Source organism: Panthera onca, chromosome D2 (assembly GCF_046562875.1).
Source record: "Panthera onca isolate mPanOnc1 chromosome D2, mPanOnc1 haplotype 2, whole genome shotgun sequence".
NCBI lineage: Eukaryota > Metazoa > Chordata > Mammalia > Carnivora > Felidae > Panthera > Panthera onca.
This window is the reverse complement of record NC_138349.1, coordinates 53058808-53075864: the sequence shown is the minus strand read 5'-3', so window position 1 is coordinate 53075864 and position 17057 is coordinate 53058808. Positions and strand designations below refer to the sequence as shown.

Below are 17057 nucleotides of genomic sequence, written 5' to 3'. Positions count from 1 at the left end.
TTAAATAGAATTTTCAAACTCATTGCAGGACTTGTGTCTTTTATAAGAATTATAAATTTCAGATTTACATAAACTTTTTTATGCTATGGGACTTCTTAGTGAGACAAGTGAGCTTTTAAATTAAAATGAAATTGTTTCATTTATGAAATATTCTGAAGAACTAAAACAGAAACCCTTCTGTTACAGAACTGTGCAGTGTTGTCACTTGTTAATGCTCATATTTGTAAATAGGTCATCTTTCCTTGAAAAAGCATACAAGGTTTTCTAACTACAAATCTTTCCAGCCACAGTATTGCTACATTAAGAAATGTCAAAGATAAAAGGGAACCAAAATGATTGCCTAGACTGTTTGAATGTTAACCCTTTCCTGTAACATTGTTAACATTCATATTTCTTTATCTCTTCATACCTACTCAGTTTTAAATTATTTCAAAAACGTTATAATAAAACATAAGTATGGATTTTTATTTTCAAAAAGCAAAGCTAACTTATAAATAGGGTGACCATATGTTCCAGTTTGCCCAGGACATTCCTGGATCATACAGTTATCCTGGCATAATTATTAATAGCTCTTCCTTTATTCTCAAAGATGTCCTGTTTGGGTGATAAATTATCTGGTCACCTACTTATACACTGTAATAATTTTGTTGTAGTAGATTTTGGTCATTGAAATGTTACTTGAAATAGGACCATACAAGAATGGAATATTAGCCTTTTGGGGGGGGGTATATTTGGATGTTTTTCATTGGTCAGGTATTTTTATTGTACTGAGAGTTCTGGATGTCTAAATCTAGTATTTTAAACATGAAAGCATATGATTTGAAGTTGGGAATCATTTATTTGTTGTCTGACTTTTGGCAGGTTTTAAAACGTTTTAAACCTTGTGTTCTTGTTAAACAGAGGTAATTGCAATACCTATCCTATGGGGTTATTGTGAAGATTTAAAGACAGTAACATAAAAAAATAAAGACAACATATAAAAATGCTTAAGCTCTAAATAACTGTGTTAGCCTTGTCACATATGTGCTTCTGAAAACTGAATTTAAAACGAACAATTTTGGGGTGCCTGGCTGCCTTACTTGGAAGAGCATGCCGCTCTTGATCTTGCGGTTGTGAGTTCAAGACTCACATTAGGTGTAGAGATTACTAAAAAAATAAATAAAATGAACAATTTTATCTAGATTAAGGGAATTTACTATTTAATAGAGCACTTCTGTAGAAGTGTTTTACTGTAACAGGAACAGGGACTTAATAGCAGTTGAAGATATATGTGTGGGTTTTTTGGAAGGAAAGGGCTGAAATTTCAACATATTTGTATGCTGAAAAGAATGATGCCATAGGAAGCAAAAACACAGATGATGCTGGAAAGAGGGAATAGATCATTTCTTTTTTTTTTTTTTTTTGTCAAAAAGAGATTTATGAAATAAGTGTATCATTAGGGAAGTCTATAAACTTTATTTTTTATTTTTTTTTGTCAAAAAGGAAGAGCTTTATTAAATAAGTTACTGTATCAGAGATCATTTTCTTGAGAATGCAAGGAGGTGTATTCAAAATACAAATGCAAGGATTGGCCTTACAGAGCCCAAGGGACACAAATATTTCCCTATTTGTCTATTCACTTGGCTAGTGAAAAAAAAAATGCCAACAAAATAATTTATATACAGTAAAATCAATGATCATAAGTTCACTGAATTTTGAATATGAATGTCTATGTTCATATTCATATTCATATAAATACAACTCAGGTCAATATATAAAACATCTTCATCTCCCCTGCCTCTTTTCAGTCAATCCTGTTATTTCCTGTTGCATCCAGGCAACCATTTTCTATCAGTAGTTACTGGTTTGCCTGTTGTAGAACTTCATATAAATGGAATTATACAGTAAGTACTATTTGTGTCTCTTTACTTTTATCTGTTTACTTTTGTTCAATAATAATTTTGAGATTTATCCATTTTGATGTGTATATCAGTAGTTTGTTCCTTTTCATTGCTGAGTAATATTCCATTATATGGAACTGTTGGTGGACTTTGGGTTGTTTCTAGTTTTTGATTACTCTAAATAAAGTTGCTGTGAACATTTTTGTTTAAGCCTTTGTCTAGACTTGTGTAAATACCTGGGTGTGGAATTGCTGTGTCCTAGGATAAATGTCTATTTAACTTCAGAAACCACCAAACCACTTTTAAACCACTTTTTTAAAATGGAAAGCTAAACACATTTGACATTCCCACCAGTGGTGTTATAAGACTTCCAGTTATTCTATATTCTTAACAATGTTTGGCATTTTTTATTTTAGTCATTCTGGTGGGTGTGTAGTTACATTTCATTGTGGTTTTAGTTTGCAGTTCCTTGATGGCTAATGGTGTTGTGATTATACACTGTTTGCTTATCTTTTCTTTTGAACTGCCAGTCATTTCAAGTCTTTTACCTATATTTTGACTCAGTTGTCTTTTTATTGCTGATTTGTAGTTTTTATATTCTGGATACAAGTTATTTGTCAGATTATATATACACACACTCTTAAACACACTTTGATATGTAGCAGATGTTTTCTCCCCATTTTGAGCCATGCCTTTCCATCTTTTGGGAGCAGAAGTTTTAAATTTTGATGAAGTCAAATTAATTGATTTGATTTATTTGTTAGTTATTACCTATTGCGTTCTTAGAAATCTTTCCTTATCCCTGTCACAAAATTGTGAAACTATTCTGTTATGTTTTCTTCTAGAAGCTTTATAGTTTTAGTTTTCACATTTAGGTCTATGGTCCATCTAAAACTAAATTCTTGCTATGGTGTAAGAGTTTCTCAAAAAAGTCCTCAGTCAATTGATTAAATTGGTGTATGTTTTTCCTAGGACTTACTATTCTGATCCATTGAACTATTTGTATATTGCTCTGCTGGTGCCCCCTGTCTTAATTATTGTAATTTTGTAAGATTGATATGGTTTCTTTAAATTTTTTTATTGAATTCAGTAATGAAGCTATCTGGGTCTGAAATATTTTTTTGGGTAAAACAGAAAATTTTAAATTACAAATTCACTTTCTTTAACTGATACATAATTAGTCAGATTTTCAATTTTTTCCTGTGTCAGTTTTGGAAAGTTGCATTTTTAAGGAAATCTGTTCTAATTTATTGAGTTATTACACAGTTGCTCATAATATTTCCCTAGTATTCTTTTTTTTTTTTTTTTAATGTTTTATTTATTTTTGAGACAGAGAGAGACAGAGCATGAGCAGGGGAGGGGCAGAGAGAGAGGGAGACACAGATTCTGAAGCAGGCTTCAGGCTCTGAGCTGTCAGCACAGAGCCCAACGTGGGGCTTGAACCCACGAACCGTGAGATCATGACCTGAGCCGAAGTTGGACGCTTAACCACCTGAGCCACCCAGGCACCCCCCTAATATTCTATTATTGCGTGTAGTGGGGGAGATCAGTCTTATAAGGGTTTACCAATCATATTAATCTTTTTAAAGACCCAGATTTTGGTTTTGTTAAATTTAAATTTCTGTTTTGGTAATATGCTTTCTATTTCATTTATCTTTGGTCTCATCTTTTCCCTTCTACTCTTTTGGAGTTAATTTGCTCTTTTGCTAGGTTTTTTTTGTTTTGTTTTGAGTCAGAAGTTTAGATTATTGATTTTAATTAAACCTTTCCTGTTTTCTAATATATGTACTTCATATATGAAATTTCTCCCACTAAGTACTTCTTTGATTACATCATACAAATTTTTTTTTTTTAACATTTATTTATTTTTGAGACAGAGAGAGACAGAGCATGAACGGGGGAGGGGCAGAGAGAGAGGGAGACACAGAATCCGAAACCGGCTCCAGGCTCTGAGCCATCAGCCCAGAGCCTGACGCGGGGCTTGAACTCACGGACCCTGAGATCGTGACCTGAGCTGAAGTCGGACGCTTAACCGACTGAGCCACCCAGGCGCCCCAACATCATACAGATTTTTATATGTGTGTTCAATTCAAATTATTTTCTAATTTTTATTGAGATTTCTTGAATCCATGGGTCATTTAGAAGTTAGTTTCATGGCCTAGCTTATAGTCTGTTTTGCTGAATGTTACATGTGTTTTCAGTCTTTAATTTCAGTCAGCAGTATTTTGAGGTTTTCAGTGTAGATGTTGTGCACATTTTTCATTAAGTAAATAAATATTATGGTAACTGGGTATAGTGTCCTATAAATACCAGTTAGGTCAAGTTTAATTCGTTTACTTCATTGTTATTAACTGTTATTTAATTGAGATATAATTCACATACCATAAAATCTACCATTTTAAACTAACTGTACAGCTCTTCGGGGTGCCTGCGTGGCTCAGTCGGTTGAGAGTCTGACTTCAGCTCAGGTCATGATCTCACAGTTTGTGGGTTCGAGCCCCGCATCAGGCTCTGTGCTGACTGCTTGCTCACAGCTTGGAGCCTGCTTCAGATTCTGTGTCTCCTTGTCTCTCTGCCCCTCCCACCTCACGCTTTGTCTCACTCTGTTTCTCAAAAATAAATAAATGTAAACTGTACAGCTCAGTGTTTTTTAATATATTTACAAGGTTGTACGACTATTACCACTATCTAATTCCAGAACATTGTCATCACCCCAAAACTAAACCTCATACTTGTTAGCAGTCACTCACCATTTTTTCTGTCCATCCCCTGGCAATTCACTAATCTACTTTGTCTTTGTGGTTTGCCATATTCTGGACATTTCGTAAGTGAAATCATAATATTTGGCCTTTTGTGTCTGGCTTCTTTCATTGAGTATAATGTTTTCAAAGTTCATTTATGTTGTTGCATGTATCAGTATTTCATTCCTTCTTGTGGCTGAGTAATCGATAGTATGTATATCCTACATTTTATCCATCTTTTGATGGATATTTGTATTTCCACTTGAGTATTACGAATAACGTTGCTATAACCATTCATGTGTAAGTTTTTGTATTGTCACATGTTTTTATTTCCCATACTTAAAGTGGAATTGCTGGGTCATATGCTAAGTTAATGTTTACTTTTTCAAGAAACTGTCCAACTCTTTTTCAAGCTAGCTGCTCATTTCCAACAACAATGCACGAGGATTCCGCTTTCTCCACTTGTTGCCAATACTTGTTATTGTCTCCCAATCTTTGCTGAGAGGCTCTGTGTGCTTGTTGAGGCATACCTTTTAACATTCAGGCAGGCTTACAACTCTGCCATAATCTTTATTTCCTGATTGTGCAGAGACTCATGGCTCAGAGATGATTGCTTAGGACCTTTTCAGGTCTTGAGCACGCCACAGCTCTGGGCACATGTGCATAGCTTTCTAGGTCCTCAGGAATATTCAGAACTTTTCAGAGCCTTTTGTGGATGTCTCCTGCCTCCATTTTTCCTTTTAAGTTTTTTGGTTAGCTTCTTGTGTGTGCCAACTGCTTCAGACAGCTGGGAGGTTAAACAATTGCAGCTGATTGTTTTTGACAAATGCTCCTGGGGAAAAGGGTGTTAGAGCTGGGCAAGCTCGGAGTCAGGTCAAATAATGAGAAGCCTCAGGAGTGGGGTTTTTCAGGGAACTGCCAGTAAGCTTAAATAATAGCAGTTCTCTGAAGATAGGGCTTTGAAAGAGCTCCAGTCCTGTTTGGACCTGTCTAGCAGCTGCTAGGCTCCTGGTTTTCACTGTGTGTGTGGGCTTTTGCTTTTTAAGGCTACCATGGAGCTGGGAAGAGGGGAATGGGAATAGAGCAAGTTAAAATGGCACAAAACTTGCTGTTTAAAAAAATTTTTTTTAAATGTTTTATTTATTCTTGAGAGAGAGAGACAGACAGACAGACAGAGACAGAGCATGAGTGGGGGTGGAGCAGAGCAAGAAAGGGACACAGAATCTGAAGCAGGCTCCAGGCTCCGAGCTGTCAGCACAGAGCCCGACGCGAGGCTAAAACTCACAAGCCGTGAGATCATGACCTGAGCTGAAGTCAGATGCTCAACTGACTGAGTCACCCAGGCGCCCCCAAAACTTGCTGTTTTAAATGAGATTTGGCCTTTTTTAGAAAATGCCCCCCAGATTATTGTAAGCCTTTGGTTAGTATTTAAGATTCTGAAAAAGTTGATTTTGACATTTTTTTTTTTGCCAGTGTTCTTGTTGCTTTTATGGAGAGACAATTTTTGGAGGCTCTTATTTTGCTATTCCTCATGATGTCATGATGAGGACATTTTAAGCTTTTTTGTTATTGTAACTTTTTAAATATACTTTTCCTTTTTGTTATTTTAAACTTTTTAAATATACTTTTTCTTTCTTTTGAAATACTTTAAAACTCACAAGAAGTTGCAAAAATAGTACAGAGAGATCCTGTGCACTCTTCACCCAACTTCCCTTAATGATACAGGATAAGTTGACCACAGATATTACTAGAATGTTATCAGTTTTCACACATACTGTTTTTTTATTGGTGTGGTGGTGGTGGTGTATAGATCTGCGAAGTTTTATCATGTCCAGATTAGTGTAACCATTAACATAGTTAAGGTACTAAACTGTTGTATCATCACAAAAAACCTGTTTTGTGTTATCCCTTTATGGTCACCTCCCCTCAACCTTAGCCCCGGCAGCTACGAATCTATTCTTTAACAATGTAATTTTTCTCACTTTGAGAGTGTTATATAAATGGAATCATACAGTATGTAACACATAAATAAGGCTTTTATATTCACTCAGCATATGTCTTCGAAATCCATCCAAATTGTATCCTAGTTCATTTCTTTTTATTACTGAGTGTTAGTCCATTGTATGGGTGTACCACAGTTTACCTGCTCACTTGTTTGAAGGACATTTGGTTGTTTCTAATTTTTTTTTTACTATTACAGATAAAGCTGTTATGAACATTTGTGTACAGGTTTCTGTGTGAACTAAGTTCTCATTTTTCTAGGATAAATATCTCATAGTGTGATTCCTTTCTTATTTTTGTGTTTTACCAATTACTGAAAGAGGGGTGTTAAGATTGTATATTTATCTAATTTGTTTCTGTCAAGTTTCTCCCCCGCCCCCGCCAAGTATTTGAAGCCATTTCTTTTCTTGATGAAATGATTTATTTATTTGAAATCCTTTTTATATGGTGATACTCCTTGTTTTAAAGTCTACCTAGTCTATACAGCATAGGGAGTAAAGTTAATGGTATTGTAGTAGCATTGTATGTAGACAGATGGTAGCTACACTTGTGAGCATAACGTACAGAGTTGTCAAATCATTATGTTGTACACCTGAAACTAATGTAATGTTGCATGTCTACTATACATTAATAAAAAAATAAAATCTACCTTGGCTGATATTAATATAGCCACTGAAGTTTTCTTATAGTGTTTGCATAGTATATCTTTCTATTCAGTCTTTTATTTTCAAACTCTCTGTGCCTTTATATTTAAAGTGTATCTCTAGTAAATAACATTTAATTTGCTTTTAATCCAGTGTGATTATCTTTTAGTTGGAGTATTTGATCCATTGACATTTAATATAATTACTAATATGGTTGGTATTAATAATGTTTTCCAATTATCCTTTATGTTGTTTTGTCTTTCATGCCTTTTTTTTCTAAGTTGAGTATTTTATAGTTTTTCATTTTATATCCTCTATTGGATTTTGTTGTATTATCATTTAGCGATTGCTCTAGGGAACACAACATTCCTTTTTAACTTATTAAACCTATCTTGAATTAATGATCTGTCATTCACCTTTAAAATCTAAATTTACTCTAGACTCAGTCTTGATCTTTGGGAGCCTGAGAAAAGCAGCAGTCTATTGATAGAAAAGGTCAGAACGTAGAATTGCAAAATTGCTCAAAGCCCTTGTGATTATCATACGCTAGCCGTTGAGAAGACAAATATAATTAAGATTTAAAAAATTATTTCACCTTTTATGTCTCGCTGATTGAGATCAATTAAGATAAAATACAAAGTAACCCCTAAAATCAGTTAAAAGTTTATTAAAGAACTTATAGAACCTAGGGGGAGAGAATGAATAAAACTTTGGGAGGAAGGGCAGCAGTACTTAACACAGAACTCCAGAAGCTCTCATCCATACTGTGAACATCAACTTGTGCAGCTTTACATGAGAACCTTTTGGTAGGAGTTAGGTAGAGAAGATTTTCTAAAAGGTTGCATATGAGAAAATTTTAAAAAGATGAATGGGAATTTGCTAGGCAAAAGAAGTAGGGGAAGGACTTTTAGTCTTTCTTGGGGAACAAGGGAAGTGTTATGATCAGCAAATGGATTGTGTGTATTAGAATGGTAAGTGATAAAGTGAAAGACGCACTGTATTTCAGTGCTTTTTTTTAAATTTTAATTTATTTTTTTATTAGAGAACACATGTGAGCAGGGGAGGGACAGAGGGAGAGGAAGAGAGAGAATCCCAAGTAGGCTCCATACTGAGACAATGTGGGGCTCCATCCTGTGACCCTGGGATCACAACCTGAGCCAAAACCAGAAGTTGTGTTTCTATTTAAGAAACTAGCCATTTTAAAGAATTAGTGTTTTTAGCAAAGTTTTAATTTGTCATATTGGAATGAAGTCATATTAGTTATATGATGATGGAGAGTAGTTTAAATTATTTGCTTTTGGAAATAACTGTATAATTTTTGTTAAGTAATCTCTATTCCAAACATGGGGCTCAGACTTACAACCCAAGATCAACAGTTGCATGCCTTGCTGACTTGAGCCAGACCAGGTGCCCTAAGAAATAATTGTTTAATTTTAACTTACTCTATGAAGACTTCTCTTTTTTTTTTTTTTTTTTGAGGGTTTTCTAGCTCTTATGAAGACTTCTCTTATGTACTATTTTAAATTTTGTTGCTACCTCTTACACTAGCCACTGTTGCAGCAACAGGTTCCACGTGGGTTTCGGACAATTACAACCTAATAGCATTTCTCATCAGGGCCATGCTGCATACTTTTTTTAAGGGGAGATAGTAGTCACCATATAAATTCTCTCTCTTTTGTCCTTTAGACAGGGATCTCTGAGTTACATTTCAACTTTTCCTGAAAAGTTTGAGCCACAATCACCTATAGTGATGGGATTGAGTGATATCATCTGTAATCATGGCCAGCTCAGTAACACATCTTCATAGGCTTTTCCTCCTTTCCTGTTTCAGTCTCTCATCTCTTGCCTCTGCTTCCTGGAATCACTTTTCAAATAAGTGCCCTGTTTATAAGTCTTTGTTTCAGACTTGCTTTTGGGAGAACCTATCCCAAGACACCATCTTTTTTTTTTTTTTTTTTTTTAATGTTTGCCTATTTATTGTATTTTTAATGTTTACCTGTGAATGTATACTTGTTTATCGTTACCTGTTTATCATAAAGCATACAGACAAATGGAAAAGATGCATAGGGCAAGTGCTATGTGTGGGTTTTCCAACACCACCAAGCAATTAACTCAATTCTGACACTATCTACATGGAGATAGTGTTAGATGCCACAAGTTAAGAGCTCAGTTCCACAAGATTGTCCCTTCCCACACTTCAGATTCTGGATTCCATCTGTACTTTTTTTTTTTTTTTAATGTTTATTTATTTTTGAGAGAGAGACACAGCCATGAGTGGGGGAGGAGCAGAGAGTGAAGGAGACAGAATCCAAAGCAGGCTCCAGGCTCTGAGCTGTCAGCACAGAGCCCGATGCGGGGCTCGAACCCATGAATCGTGAGATCATGACCTGAGCCAAAGTCGGATGCTTAACTGACTGAGCCACCCAGGTGCCCCTCCACCTGTACTTCTGACCAACCAGTTCGAGATCAGAGATTCCCATGACCCCCTACTTGGGTTCATTTAATTTGTTGGAGTGGTTCATAGAACTCAGAGAAGCATTTTACTTACTAGATTATGGTTTATAATTGTCAGATGACAAAACAAACAATTTAGTGATGAGTTTCATGTCCTTTATTCAAGGGAAAAACTGTGTGGATTTGGGGTGTACAGTGCCTTAGAAGCAGTGGAATACTCCTCCCAAGGGATTTTGGGCAAGCATGTATTTTGTAGAGTGTTAGAAGGGGCAACGTGGAAATGGCATGATTGGCTAGGATTGCATATCTGACTTTATTTAGAGACATCAAGGAACAAGCAAATAAGTATAGAGTTGTCTGGTGTTAGGGGAGTAGCTGACTGGATATACCACATTTCTGGTCATTCTGACCATTTACAGGAACACAAAAGTTAAAAAAATTTTTTTTTAATGTTTATTTATTTTTGAGACAGAGACAGAGCATGAAAGGGGGAGGGTCAGAGAGAGAGGGAGACATAGAATCCGAAGCAGGCTCCAGGCTCTCAACTGTCAGCACAGAGCCTGACGCGGGGCTTGACTCACGACTTGACTCACGACTCATGGACTGTGAGATCATGACCTGAGTGGAAGTTGGATGCTTAACCGACTGGGCCACCCAGATGCCCCGGAACACAAAAGTTTAGTTTGCTGATGATGCACCCTGGGCTGGAGATGGCTCCATCTTAGGCTTAGAAATTTATTTTAACGTTATAAAAGGATATAACTGAGGAACAGCTGGAAGGAAGAGATGCATAAGCCAAGGTATGTGAGAAAGGACAGGAACTTCATGCTCTGTGAGCCCCTTTCCCCAAATCTCCAGATATGTTCACCAGTCTGGAAGCTCTCTGAAACTCATCCTTTTGGATTTATATGGAGGCTTCATTACATAGGCATAGTTGATTAAATCACTCCCTGGAGGTGGGGGGACTACTAATCCTCTAGTCCCCTGAGGTTCCCCTTGGAATCACCCCCATCCTTAGGTTACCTAGGAGTTTTCCAAAAGTAACCTCATTAATATAACAAAAGATACCTTTATCCCACTCCTCAGAAATGCCAAGGTTTTTAGGAGCTCTTTGCCAGGGATCCAGAAGAAGGCCAAACGTGCATTTCTTATTCTAAATCACAATATCACAGAAAGGTATGGGAGTGGGGGGATTGAACTTCTGTGCACTCTGGGCGGTACCACCTTCCCAGCAGTTGTGTTCACCAACCCAGAAGCTTCTACACCATCTTAATTTATTATGTTTTTAAGATTTATGTTAAAATTTTGATTGGTATCTGCTAGTATATTTATTGAGTTACTCTTGGGGAGGTAGTTTAGGTGTATAGTTCGAGAATTAGAAATAACTTAATAAGACACAAGGCAGCCTATATATGTGAATAAGTGGAATTTGTTTAAATGCATAAATCTATTACCGTCTGTTGGAGATATACAAAGAAAATCTCAAATCTTGGTTGAACATATTTTTTCAAGCTCCATGTTTCTGTGACAGTAAAAGTAAAATCCATATAACCTGTCTCACAAAGGCAAGGGAAAGAAATCCAAGAGATCTGCTGAGAATTAATTAAGACTTTAGCCTCAGAGGAACTTAAATTAATGAACATGGATTCATAATGCCAATACTAACAATCTTGTCTATATTACAGCTTTATAATAAAAATGAATTATAAAATATAACAAGGTTACAAAATGAAATATGACAATTTATGTCTATTAGTAACAGAAAATGAGTCTGAAATTGTAATCAACAAAATAATTAACTTACATGTAATCAAAAGTCCAAAGAGGATATAGGTTTCAAGCGAAGCTTAATAGGTCCAACAATTTCATCAAATGACCCAGTTTCTCTGTGTCATGACTTAGTTTCCATTCTGCCCTCTGTGATGTCAGATTTACCTCAAGGCAGCCACCTGGGAACCTTGAGGTACTTAAATCTTCCAACACCTTCTGCATTTATACTCTGGAGGAAGATGTTTTATATATGAGCATTCCTAGAAAGGAAACCTTGGCGTCCTTTTTGATTTGACTGGTTTAGGTTACATGCCTATCTCTCAACTGATAAGTATGGGTAGAGAAATGCATTGTGCTGATTGGTTTAGACTTTGCTGTTCCTCCAGGTTAAGCCAGTCAGACTCACTCTCTCCATGAACTGGAGTAGGTCAGTTCCACCCAGATCTCTTTAGCATGTACCTTTGGAGTGAAAGTAGGAGGATGACAAGGAACAGATGACAAGCACACAATTCTGGTTTGTTAGAGAATGTCTTCAAATGACCTTAACTGAATTGTAATATTATTTGGCAATAACAAGGCAAATATTATGGTTATCTAGTTTATTAACAATAAATAATAAAAGAAAAAATTTCCAGTTAAATTTTTTCCTGATCACATTTCCCCTCCTCCTCCTCCTCCTCCTTCTTCTTCTTTTTAAATTTTATAGAGAAGAGAGAGAGCAAGAGTGCAAGTGGGGGAAGAGGGCAGAGAGAGAGAGAGAGAGAGAGAGAGAGAGAGAGAGAGAGAATCTTAAGCAGGCTCCATGCTCAGCATGGATTCCAACTTGGGGCTCGATCCCACGACACTGGAATCATGACCTGAGCCATAATCAAAGTCAGACGCTAAACCAACTGAGCCACCCAGGCGCCCCAACAATCATCATTAATGATATATAAAAAATTTCTTCCAGTATTACATTTGACCAATTCAGTTCCAGTATATTCTTGCTCTGTGTGTAAATGTATTCGTGTCCATTTGCATTCAGGAAAAAAAAGTCTTGCTAGACAGATAAGTTTAGGAATATAAGTTTAAACAGGGTTCTGTGATTCATTCTGCTCATCTTTTTCCCCATATTTCTTAGAGTATAGAAACCTTAGGCCCAGAGAGGGTGCATTGGTTTATTAATACTATACTAAGTTTTCAAATGGAGTGCAGTGAACTGTTTTGGGAATGCATGAGATGTTCAAAGCTTTGGCTTCTGAAAAAGAAATATCACAATTATTGTCCTAAAACTAAGAGGGGACAAGTTGGGGTGGAGCAATTGATACGAGGGTAGCAGAATATTTTGTGGTGTTAGAAATGTTACATATTTTGATTCTGGTGGTGGATTCATGACTGTATGCATTAAACCAAACACTAAAAAAGGGTGAGTAAAAAGAAACAGCTAAGCAGCCCAGTAACATCCCATGCTTTTTTTTTTTTTTTTTTTAAAAAGCAAGTTCTAGGAGTTTTTATTGTTTGAATAACAATACAAAAATCAGGCAGAGAAGTTTCTAATAAAATGATGGCCAAGTTTTAATGTATCTGCCTGTTGATCCTTTATCTTCTAAGTACTTAAGATATTTTCTTTTTATATTAGATTTTTTTTCTGATTATAAATGCAACTTAAGTCTGAATAGATAATTTTATTTTCTTTTAACTCTCCCTCATTCAGCTTTCTTTAAACAGAAAAAAGGGGGGGCTGGCGCCCGTGTGACTCAGTCAGTTAAGTGTCTGACTTCATCTCAGGTAATGATCTTGCGATCTGTGGTTTTGAGCCCTGCATTGGGCTCTGTGCTGAGAGCCTGGAGCCTGCTTTGGATTCTGTGTCTCCTTCTCTCTCTGCTCCTCCTCTGCTCATGCTCTCTCTCTCTCAAAAATGAATAAACGTTAAAAAAAATTAAATTTATAAAATAAAAAGAGAAAGGGGAGAGAAAAAAGAACAAAGGGACAAATACCTCTTTGTTATGTATTCAGCCATAGTTGCCCAAACTGTGGTTTTAATGTGATACTGCAATTCAGTCTTCTAAATCATTATAGATTATAAGTGTAGGTTATATTTCATTCTCTTAAAGAAACTCTGGGGTACCAGTAGTATTGATATTACTGATAGTCTCCATGTGATGAAGATAGAAACTGGTTTGGAGGCAACTGGAAGAGGTCTTCAGCAAACTGGAGACCAACGGGAGATTACATAGAGGCAAATTTCATTGAAAAACCTAGAAGAATGCTTCCCACTGAGGCTGACCCAACCATGGCCACTGGTCCATTTCTTGCTGTTAGTTGGGCTTCTGTTTAAGGCATCTCTTGTGGTGGAGTTGTAGCTTTCTCTTGGTTTTGAGCTACACTGGGATCATTGTGGAACATAGACTTCTTTGAAGTCTGTTAAACGTAATTGAAAATTTCACTATCTGTGATACTCATTGTGTGGGTCTCACCACATTCAGTTTGTCCAAGGTGGGGCTTTTGGCTGGACTCCTGGAGGACTTGCTGTAACCTCCCTAATCACTTTTGGTAGTTGGGTATTTTACTAGCTAGATAAAGTTAATTATCTGTCATGTTTGTTTGGTATAGAACTTTTGTTATGATAGAACTTAAAAAAACAGTCTAATTAGCTTTGGTCATTAGCTGTTGAATATTATGAAAAAAGATCACATGATCTGGTTTCTTCTATTTGATCCAATTTGAAAGTCATCCTCCTTTCTAAATAGCTTATGCTACCTCTAAAATGTTGTCTGAAATGTAAAAAGCAAATCAAAGGTTTAATAAACTAGCATGTTAGGTTTATTTTTGAGGTAAAGTGAAGATACATATTTTTATATTTGTGTGCATTTTATACATCAGCTTACTTTTAGAAGTATTTCTAACTTGTGCTTGCATTTTTGTGTGTTTTTTTTTAGTGAAAATATTCTCTTTGGGATGGGAAATCCTCTTCTTGACATCACTGCTGTAGTGGATAAGGATTTCCTTGATAAGTGAGTATTAAATTCTTCGTATGTACTATGTGAAACTTATATCAAAAGAAAAACTGTTGAAGACTTTGGACTCTAATACTTTCAATTGGAGGAAAACTCAGGAAATTTAATGTCATTAATAGTAAGTTGCACTATAATTATTTATGAATTGACCACAGTTTTCTCTGGGAAAACTTTAGGTACATTTGTTCAATCCTGTTGCTAGTTTCACTTGAAATTAATTAATTAATTCAAGTTTATTTTTGAGAGAGAGAGAGAGAGAGAAACTGCATGCACGTGCATGGGTGCAGGGCAGAGAGAGAGGGGGTGGCTAGAGGATCCGAAGCGGGCTCTGTGCTGACAGCAGAGAGCCTGATGTCTGGCTTGAACTCACGAACTGTGAGATCATGACCTGAGCCGAAGTCACACACTTAACTTGATTGGGCAACGCAGGTGTCCCTGAAATTTATTTTTTATTCTGTGCAAGGAAGAAGTATATATGATTTACCTAATGATTTAGTTCCCAAATTTTTAAATTGTTATCAGTGAACTACATCTGTCATGGTGCTATAACATAAATGGGAGAAGAAATAGGATTAGAGAGGACAAGAAGAGTATGCAGGACATAATTCAGAGGTGATCATTCTATATTAATTCTCCCTTAATAGTAACTTCTGATGTTTTAAATTTAGCTGAGAAATCAGTTTGTGTTTGTTTTTCTGGCTGTTTGACACCATTTGGTACAAAGAAAAAATTAAGTAGTAAAAAAGGGATTTATAATGAGGAAGCAAGTTCTGTCTGTGCCCAAGGGCAGCCACTTTTTTTTTTAATTGAGGTAAAGTTCACTTAAAATTTATAATTTTAACACTTGTAAAGTGTGTAATTCAATGACTGCCAATACATTTTTAGGGTTGTACAACCATCACTGCTATCTAATTCCAGAACATTTTCATCACCCCAAAAACAAAACTGTACCCAATGGATAATCATTTCACTATCCCTGCCTGCCCTTTCCCCACCTCTGCTCCATGCTCTGATCTCTTGGGACCTACCATTCTGCTTTCTGTTTCTATGGATTTGCTTATTTTGGCCATTGTATTTCATATAAATGGAAACAGTTTGTGGCCTTTTGTGTCTGTCTTATTTCACTTAGCATGATGTTTTTCAAGGTTCATCCAAGTTGTAGCATGTATTAGTAACTCATTCCTTTTTGTGGCAAAATAATATTCCATTGTGTACACACACACACACACACACACACACACACACAACACACACTGTATTGGTTGATGAGCACTTAGGTTGTTTCCTTTTTTGGCTGTTGTGAATCAAGCTACTATGAACATTTGTGTACGAGTTTTTGTGTGGACATGTATTTTCATTAATCTATGGTATTGGTATCTATTGGAGTGGGATTACTGAGTCATGGTAATTCTGTGTTTAACTTTTTGAGGAACTACCTAACTTTTCTACATGGTTGCACCCTTTGATATTCCTACCAGTAATGTATGAGGATTCCATTTTCTTGCCAAAACTTGTTCTTTTCCCTTATTAATTAATTAATTAATACTTATAATTTTTTTTATTTTTGATAGAGAGAGACAGCATAAGCAGGGGAGAGTGGCAGAGGGCGGGGGCGGGGGGAGAGAGAGAGAGAGAGAGAAAGAAAGAAAGAAAGAAAGAAAGAAAGAAAGAAAGAAAGAATGAATCTTAAGCAGGCTCCATGCTCAGCATAGAGCTGGATGCATTACTCAGTCCCACGACCCTTGCATCATTACCTGAGCCAAAGTCAAGAGTCAGATGCTCAACCAACTGAGCCACCCAGGCACCCCATTTTATTATTTTTAAATATTTTATTTTTTAAGTAATCTCTGCACCCAACATGGGGCTTGAACTCATAATACCGAGATTAAGAGTCACATGTTCCACTGACTGAGCCAGCCAGGCACCCCTTCCTTTGTTTAAATTATAGCCATCTTAGTGGGTGTAAAGTGATATTTCATTGTGGGTTTTGATTTGCATTTTTCTAATGACTAAAGATGTTAAACATCTTTTTCATGTGCTATTCATGTATATTAAAGTCCTTCACCCATTAAAGTCCTTCACCCATTTCTGAATTTAGTTGTTTGTCTTTTGTTGTTGAATTGTAAGTGCTCTTTATATATTCTGGATAATAGACCCCCTTATCAGATAAATGATTTGTAAACATTTTCTCCCTTTCTTTGGGTTATTTTTGCTTTCTTTATAGTTTCCTTTGATGCACAAAGATATTTAATTTTGATGAAGTTCAGTTTATCTATTTTTTCATTTGTTGCTTGTGCTCTTGCTGTCGTATCTGAGAATTCATTGCTAAATCCAGAATCACAATGTGTATGTGTTCTTTTAAGATTTGTTTTAGCACTTAAATTTAGGTGTTTGATTTGTTTTTAGTTAATTGTTTTATTAGTTATGTGTTAAGGGTTTAGTTCATTCTTTTGCATGTGGAAATCTGGTTATTTCAGCATCATTTGTTGAAAAGACTATTCTTTTTCCCATTGAATGCTCTTGGTACTTCTTATGAAAATCAATTGCTTATAGACTTGAGGTTTAATTTCT

At 36.0% G+C, this 17057-nt stretch overlaps 1 protein-coding gene across 6 annotated transcripts in view; it reads left to right on the top strand.

Moving 5' to 3' along the window:
* The window catches only part of ADK (adenosine kinase), a 516864-nt gene that overhangs the window by 26546 nt on the left and 473261 nt on the right, over positions 1–17057 (top strand). For 2 of the 6 annotated variants that reach the window (XM_060643139.3, XM_060643140.3), the window contains exon 2: positions 14409–14483. The exons of 2 other annotated variants lie outside the window; for them this stretch is intronic. In XM_060643139.3, coding sequence (XP_060499122.1) covers positions 14409–14483 — 75 coding nt within the window. Of the gene's footprint in view, positions 1–9886; positions 9962–14408; positions 14484–17057 lie in introns of those variants that run through there. 2 more of the 6 variants (XM_081790525.1, XM_060643141.3) reach the window with 2 other exon arrangements.